Source organism: Motacilla alba, chromosome 19 (assembly GCF_015832195.1).
Source record: "Motacilla alba alba isolate MOTALB_02 chromosome 19, Motacilla_alba_V1.0_pri, whole genome shotgun sequence".
Lineage (NCBI taxonomy): Eukaryota > Metazoa > Chordata > Aves > Passeriformes > Motacillidae > Motacilla > Motacilla alba.
The window spans coordinates 687,135-695,386 of NC_052034.1; the positions used below are offsets into that span (position 1 = coordinate 687,135).

The following is an 8,252-nucleotide window of genomic DNA, read 5'->3' on the forward strand; positions in this document are numbered from 1 at the left end:
CAGGGCCTAAGCAAAGGCTTGAGTTTCCACCACAGGAATGCTCCAGGGTTCATTTCAAACAGGTTGTGCAAAAAGCAGTTTTACAAGGACAGGGAGCAGAGCACAGAACAGGTGACTGTCACCTAGCACAGGTGCAAGTGAACACCACAGCTGCAGCAGTGATTACCTCACGTCCTTGGAGGTGTGCAGTGGGAGCAGGGCTGGCTGGGACACGCCTCCGGGATCTGGAGGTGGCACAGGAGCTCTGTGCAGCTCTGGCTTAAGGCAAAAGGCCTCTCTGACCACCTGTAAACTTCGGTGCCTCCCAGTTGTTCTCCCACAAGCAAAGCAGAGTTTATCTAGTTCAACTGGGGACTGAGCCTGTCCTAGATCTCAGGGGCTATGCCAATGAGGACTGGCTGCTAAGCCAGAATGCAAACTGTTTCCTAATCACGTGCTAGTCTGACTAGGTGCAGACTCCCACCAAGCAGCAGGAATGCCCATGACACTTCCATGCACAACTGCTCACAAGTCATGTGTTGGAAGAACTCCCCGTTTCTTTTGGAGCAGGTGTGTTTCCAGATTCAGAGAGCTTCTGTTCCCTGTATTTGCCTGCTGTGGCAACTCTGTGCTGCTGGTAGTGTCAACTGCGTGGGATTGCTCCACAGGAGTGAGAAATGAGCAGGGAGGGAAGTCTGAGAGCTGGCTGAGTCAGGATCATCCATACATCACTCTGTGCCTTTCGCCACAACAGTAATCCAGCCTATACATTCTCCAACCCCTAACAGTGGGAGATAGCCAGGCTTGCATTCAGCACCATTTTCCTTTTATTAAGAAAAAGAAAATTCCCTCTAAGCTGAAAATGAGGGTAAGAAATATTAATCTTAAAAGAAACGTGAGGGTTTATCCCTCAAGCATCTAATAGATTACACTTAGTTGGAAATATCACTGTAACAGACACTATTCCCTAAATAATTTGGTATGTCACCTGACTTCTTTGTTAAGTGCTCCTATTTATGACCATAGCAGGTGATAAATTTGTGTACCCATTGCTGACTCATTGCTGTACATCTGTCTCAAGCACGCAGCTGGAACACTGATCGGGGCTTTCCTGGGGTGAAGTGCAGTTCCCAGCACTGGAACTGGAGTAGCAGCCCGAGGTCTGCGCAGGTGGGATCTCAGCAAGCTCGGTCACAAGCAGGAGTTCAGCTGGACACAGCTGGGGCTCAGCTTGGCTACTTCCCTGACTAGATCAGTTCTGTGTTAGAAGTTGTGTGGCACCACAGGCTGTGCGTTCCTGTCGCTGTGCGCAGGCACAGACAGACAGAGCTCCCAGCCAGGCTGTGCTGGGCTCCTGCCCTGCAGCTCCAGGGCTGCAGCAGGGTGAGCAGCAGTAATGCTGTGTTACCAGTGACCGCACAGGCAGCCCTAGAAAGGCAAAGGCAGCACAGAGCCTTACTCTGACACTTCCTTTCTTGTTTCCCAATCAGCGCACCATGGAATCCAACACAAGGCAAAAGTGAAGAGTCCCTTGTCCTGTCTTCATACTGCTGAAAACCTGCTCACCAGAGCTTGTCCCGGGCACTCCAGGTAAGTGAAAAAAAAACCTGCTGCTGAGTTTTTGTGTCAACGTTTATATAAAATCAGTGGTAAGAGATGTGCTAAATTCCATTATGATGTGGAAATTCTGATCATAACTGTCACAAAGGAAAGATGATGCCTGCAGACTAGATAATAATATATGGTCTTCCCTTCTTCCAAGTGAAATAGAATCTCTGCTGAAGACTATCTTGTACAAGAAGTGCACAAATTTAACAAAGGAGAAAGAGTCCTAAAAAAACAAAAGACACTTTAAGAAAAACAAATGTGTTGCATATATGCAAAAAGTAAGATGAAGTAAGAGACTTTCTTCTTCTCTTACATAAGACCTGCTGGGAAAGGAAGTCTTTTCAGCTGAACAAAGCTCATAAACATGTGGCTACAGGTTGCAGTTTGGCCTGAAAAATTCACTACTCCCACTGCTTCCAATTTACAAACACAGTTGTCCTTCCCTTTTGCATACCACATGCCCAATTTCCAGTTTGCAAGTGTGGACTATTACAATCCTTCTTCCTCTTCTCTCATGCCTCCCCCCATTTTCAAATCGTTTGTTTCTGTTCAGAGATTGCCTGGTAAGATAAGCCTTTTCTAGACAAATTGCCAAATGAATTGAGATAATGCCAACGCAAGTTCAAACAGATTTAATCCACAGGTACCATTCAGCCACTGAACAACTGATTTGTGGAGAGCAGACTGACTTATTTGTGAGACAGCCCAGCTGGAGTCAGGCTTTCTGATCTGGTGCTCTGTTTGCTGAAGGTGTTGAACAGAAGACATTCCCAAGAAAGGAGCCAAATTGATCTTTGCACACAGGGCCAGGAGTGTCTCTATCACGGATCTAGTCTGGCCAGAGAGCCAGGAGGACAGTTTTCCCAAAGAGCAGGCAGAACTCAGAATGTGTGCTACTGCCTCACCCCGACACTCCCACCATAACCAGTTTGGAGGCAGCTGCCGTGCCAGAGCCACTGCAGTCAGCTCTTCCGAGGCAAGAACCCAGCTAGAAGGAAAACACATCTGCAGTCTAAATCCACTCCAGGTCTCGCAGTTCAGCCTTCCTCCCTCATCTTCACTGCAGCCAAAACTGGGGGTGCTGGGGGAAGGTGTCCCACTTAGTCTGGGGATTCCCACAGCTCACCAAACCAGCTGTTTCCAGCTGAGAAACCACAGGAACCTTTCCTGCTGCCAGCACCTGCGACTGTGCTCTCCTGCTCACCTCCAGCAGGCTGGCTTGAGCTCTGGTTGGAAGCTGGATGTGCTTCACCACAGATGTCTAGTCCCACCAGCAGTTTCCCAGCCAGGGAAATCAATCCAGAAAGATACTGCCTTCACAAAGAAATACAGCTAAAAATAATACGCTTCTAACTTTGCAAAACCAATTTGAGTCATACAAGGGATTAGTGTAAGGACAGAGGTAAAGACTGACAGAGCTATTTCTTTCCAAGGATGCTTGGAAACACACTGGATGCTCACTGCATGGCAGACATTTTTTTGCTCTCTTACATATGGGTTAAAATTACAATTATTTTCCATTTCAGTTTTGTAGTCAACTCGAGAAGTGAGTAAACATGCTAGGACAGAACTGAAAGCACAGACCAGCACTGGGTAAAAAGAAAAACTCTCAAGCACTTATTGGGCAGAAGATATAAAACTTAAAAAAACCCAAACCAGACCTCGTGGCATCAAAGAACCCAGTCTGCTAATAACCAAACTAACAGAACCTACTTTCCACTACAGGGAAAATCCCTGCCCTTCTAAGAAATGGCCTTCCTACCCTGAAACAGGGTCAGCTCATGTAACACATTACACTCGACACATCCTTTGCAAGCAATTCCCACAGCCCTTTCTTTCCTCTCCTTCCTGTATCTCAGTTTTCCCTGAACTCTTCTGAGCCACCGTGAGTGCTTATCTGTACCTGCCAAGGTCCAGTTTGAAATCCTTATCTACCATGTGTTTTATTTTGAGAACACCTTACAAGCAAGAAGAATGAGGAAGGAATTAAAGCATTGCAGTAAGTGGGGAGGGAGCTAAGCTTGAGCCCAAGTGCCCTTGGTTAGGTTGGTGTTCTTTGCCTGGCGACGACACATCGCCACACACTTTACCAGTTACATTAATGGAACTAAGTTTTCACAATTCTTTTTCCTCTGAAGTCTTTGCAGAAGTAAAGCCCTGTGAGAGCTCAGCCCCAGCCTAGACAAGCTCCCAGTTCAGGACTAGTAATGTGTATAGTACAGATGTGGATGTATAGTGCAGATGTGGCTCACAGCACTGCACCACCAGTAGACACTAATCGTGACCTGCAGAGCCATTTGGTGACTTGTGGAGGCCACCAGGGAAGCACAGCAGGCCCGGGAGATCTCTGAGCTCCCAGCTGCACTCTAGGCTCTTCAGAAGCTGCCTGCAGAGTCCACCCACCAGTAGCCAGCTCCCTCCAGGACCAGAGCTCATGTCTGTGCTGGCATGACCCCACAGGCAGAGGCACACGGCCACAGTGGCACTGCTGGCACAGGAATCAGGGCACAGGAACTCCACCTGGTACCTGACACAGCTCTGGGCCCACCTCCCTTAGGGGCACCGCAAGCAACAACAGCTCGGGGAAGCAAACACAGACCCTGAGCTCCTGCAGTCTGGCTCTGTGACTGCAGCCTGGCACAGTCAAGCACAAGACTCGGGCTATGCCCGACATGTATTTTGGTACAGGCAACCCAACAGTGTAAAGAACATGGAGTCTGTACCCATGCCCACAGCTCCATGTGTGGGCAGAGATCCAGCACTTGGTTGGACTCCCAGGGAAATCACATATTGGACTGTACATCAAAGAGATTTTCTTCTGAACAGAAATTTTATGATCATTGGCGATTGTGGCACCCATTTGTTTAAACAGATAAATGCTGAAGAGGATTGTGTGCACACACTCAACAACTATCACTAGAAACAGCTTTTGTTGCTTTGAGAAGAGCCTCAAGATCATAAAAGGCCTTTATACTTTGTGAATAAAAGGTTTTCTTTTAGAACAGGTCCACAAGCAAAATAGTGATGATCATTTTCCGAAATGATGTTGATTGGCATCGTTTGGGCATCGAAAAGGCCCTCAAGTAAGGCTGCCAAAAGGCTATAGAAATATTGTTTCACAAAGAATAGCCTTTTGGATGCTTTTTAGAGGTGACAGGAGGAAGAAGAGTACTAAAAATTTTGGGGGAAAAATCACCAACCAAAACAAAACACCCCACAAAACAAACCAACCAACCAACCAAAACCACAAAAAAAGTCAGACGAAGAATAAAGGAAGAATGATAGATTTCCAGGAGGCTGTGCCAAAAGCTACCTACCACCTATTGTTTCATGGTTTTCTTCCCAACCTTCATTTCTCATGTGATGGATTTTTCAGCATGTAGGTTTATTACAGTTACAGTGTTACGATGATCCTTTCTTCCTAAAGAGCCTAACGCTCTATCCAGCTCCACTGTCTCCAGTACCAGGTAGAGAAGAGGAGCATTAGCATTTACATCAAACTTAAATCAGAGAAGGGAACGGGAGAGGACTGCTTGCTTAGAGCAAAACTACCTGCACAGAAGGTAAAAGGAAACATTATTTAAGTTTCTAAAGGTCAAATTAACTAAGGAAAAATACATCTACTTTCCTTTCCTATGTACTTATACAGACTTTTATACAGATCCAGCTCTTCTCTGAGAGCATCACAGCAGTGCATGTTTCGTGTTTGAAGAATTTCATATAATCTTTCTAAAGAGCAGAATATCTCTCCAGCCCAGTCCATGATGCTGTTTGAGCCACAGCAACAGAGGGAAAAGGAGGATCAGATTAGATCAGTGAAACTCAGCCAGGGATAGAGAGACAGGCCTGGAGCAGAGGGCAGGAAGCATCAGGAGCAAACACCAAGGACCTGAGGCAAAGGGGAGCTTTCCGAGCGCGCCAGGACAGCGGTGTGGGGACACACCTCCTGCCAGCGAGCCTCGAGTCACCTTTGCACCGCGCCTCGCATCGCATCCCGCTGCACAGGGACACGGGAGCCCGGCACAGGCCCCGGGGCGCGGCGGGGCGGCCGCACGCTGCCGCACGGAGCTGCCGCGCACCCGCCCGACAGCCCGGGGCACCCGAGGGGCTGCCCCGCACCTGTCCGCGCTCCGCCGGCACCGCGCTGCGCCCCGCGGCTTCCCCGGGCGGCGGGCCCCGCGCCGGGAGCGCCGAGCCCGCTGACAGCTCCGCGGCGGGGCCGGGGCGCCGCTGTCCCCGCCGCCAGCGCTCGGCCCGCGGGAGAAGGAGCGGGCGCGGCGCGGCCGCGGTGCCGAGGGGACAGGGCGGCGGGCAGCGGCAGGCCCCGGCCGCAGCCCCGGCCGTGCGGGGCAGAGGCGGCAGCGCGGCCCCGCTGCGGCGCCCGCGGCTGCCAGCCCGCGCCGTACCTCCAGCGTGCGGATCTCCTGCTGCGTGAGGTCGTTGGAAGCGGCACACTTGGTGCGGAGCCCGCGCAGGTTGGAGAGCGAGATGTCGATGAGGTCCTGCAGCAGCCCGCACTGCTGCAGCGTGCTCCGCACGGCCGGCAAGCCCCGCGGCCCCGCCGCCTCGCCGCCGCTCCGCTCCTTCCTCTCCAGCATGCCGGCGGCTCGCAGGGCAGCCGCTCTATCCATCCCTCGGCATCAGGGAGGCCGGGAGGCGAGGCGGCGGCGGGGGAGCGGCGGAGGGAGGGAGGAAAGGAGGGAGGGAGGCGGGCGGGAGGCGGCCCGGCCCGGCTCGGCCCGCCCCGCTGCGCTCTCCGGGCAATCACCGCGCGGTACATGCGCGGCCGCCGGGCTCCGCAAGCGCGCCCGCTCCGCCCCCGCCGCCGCCCTCAGCGCCCGCCGCCGCCCCGGGGCGCTCCCCTCAGCGCCCGCCTCACCCCTCAGCGCGTCCCTCGCCCCTCAGCGCGCCCTTCAGCCTTCATTTCCCGCCTCATCCCTCAGCGTGTCCCCCACCCCTCAGCGTGTCTCCCACCCCTCAGCGTGTCCCTCAGCCCTCAGTTCCCGCCTCACCCCTCAGCGCGTCCCCCACTCCTCAGCGCGTCCCTCACCCTTCAGCGTGTCTCCCACCCCTCAGCGTGTCCCTCAGCCCTCAGTTCCCGCTTCGCCGTGTCTCTCCCCTCTCCGCGGCCGCCTCAGCCTCCCCTCAGCCTCCCCTCAGGGATGCCAGGGCTCGCAGCTCGCTCCGAGGAGGCCGCGGTCGGCTCCGCTCCCCTCCGCGCCCCTGGAGGAAGCAGGGCCGGGGCAAGGGCGGCCTGCCCAGCCCCGGGGAGGTGTGAGCGGGCATTAGGGTAAACATGTTTTAGTGAGTATAAGCTTTGCGATAGGTGTGTGGGTTCATCCCTATCATGACTACGACGGAACTTCATGATGTCCTTGTGGAATTGCGGTGGTTTCAGTTTTCACAGTGGAGATGTGAGAAAAATAGTCCAGGTAACTGCATTACATTCGGTTTCATATCCAGCCTGTCTGATGGACTTGCACAGAGCTGGAGCTGTCAGTGCAGGAACAACTCATCTCCCAATTATTCGAATTGGGACTGTCCATCTGACATGAGGGATCCAGAGAGGCAGTTAGGTTGTACCTTACTGACAGAAGACAGCCTCCTTAATTTGCACTAAATTGATACCATGTTTTAAAAGCTTAAATGACATCTGAGCCACGTGTGGCAATACAGAAGGGAGATTCCTGAAAAAAAAAAAAACAAACAAAACTGAATTTAGGACATGAGGCAGTGGAGCAGGGCAAAGCAGCTGACACGGAGCTGTTTTTCTCATGGTTAAATAAATACTGGTATCCACATTAGTTTGTGTGGATTTGCATCAAGTAGTGTGGCATATGCTGTTTAGTAATTTTCTTAAGAATGTGGGTCAGGTTAAGTATTTGATTTCATTGTCATTATTCACATGCTATAAATTTCATACGCAATAAGGGCTTTGCTGGATTAGGGTTTAATTAGTTTGCCATCTGATGAGTCCTGTGGTTTTGGGAAAGTAACTTTGCTTATTACCTCCATATTTCTGACCTTGTGAAAAAGCCTTTATCTACCCTGTCTGCGCTCAGGAGCACTGGAAGTTTAGCACTGGAATTTTTTTTAGTTTCTAGGACTCTGACAGGTTGGAATCCTCAAATACAGGTGACTGTGGAACTCGGGAATGTTATTAACAGGATTTTGTTCTTGTAGGCATTCTCTGCTGCGTACCCACCTGAGAATACCCATTTGCTTATGGACAAGAGGCCGAGCGCATTGCATAAGAAAGCAACCTAGGAAACTTGTGGGCCGCGCATCACAGGATACTTGGCATTCCCTGCAGTGTTTGTGTGCTGGGAGTGCCGGCCTCATTACCCGGCTGCCATCCGTGGGCAGCATTCCAGTCCAGCACACAGGGCTGCCCTTGGGCCTGCGGGAAGAATGTGCTGACTAAACACTGCCTCTGCGTCCATCCCTGCTCAGCATCGCTGCTGCCTCGCAGGTTGTGGGGCTGGCGCCCTTCCCAGGAGCTCAGGCTGCTCTTCCACCGCAGACTTTGTGCGCACTCCTGGTAGTTTAAGTTGTCTGAAACCACAGCTTTCTGTCTATAAGGAGATGGGGTAAAAGCACTGCTTATCAGAGGGTTTGAAAATAGAAATACCATGGCTGGGCCGTGCTAGAAGGACCGTGTGAGC

At 51.7% G+C, this 8,252-nt stretch overlaps 1 protein-coding gene across 3 annotated transcripts in view; it reads right to left on the bottom strand.

Moving 5' to 3' along the window:
- The window catches only part of KSR1 (kinase suppressor of ras 1), a 49,733-nt gene extending 43,515 nt beyond the window's left edge, over nucleotides 1-6,218 (bottom strand). For all 3 annotated transcript variants that reach the window (XM_038157738.1, XM_038157737.1, XM_038157739.1), the window contains exon 1: nucleotides 5,994-6,218. In XM_038157738.1, coding sequence (XP_038013666.1) covers nucleotides 5,994-6,218 — 225 coding nt within the window. The remainder of the gene's footprint in view (nucleotides 1-5,993) is intronic.
- Nucleotides 6,219-8,252: the final 2,034 nt, after the last annotated feature.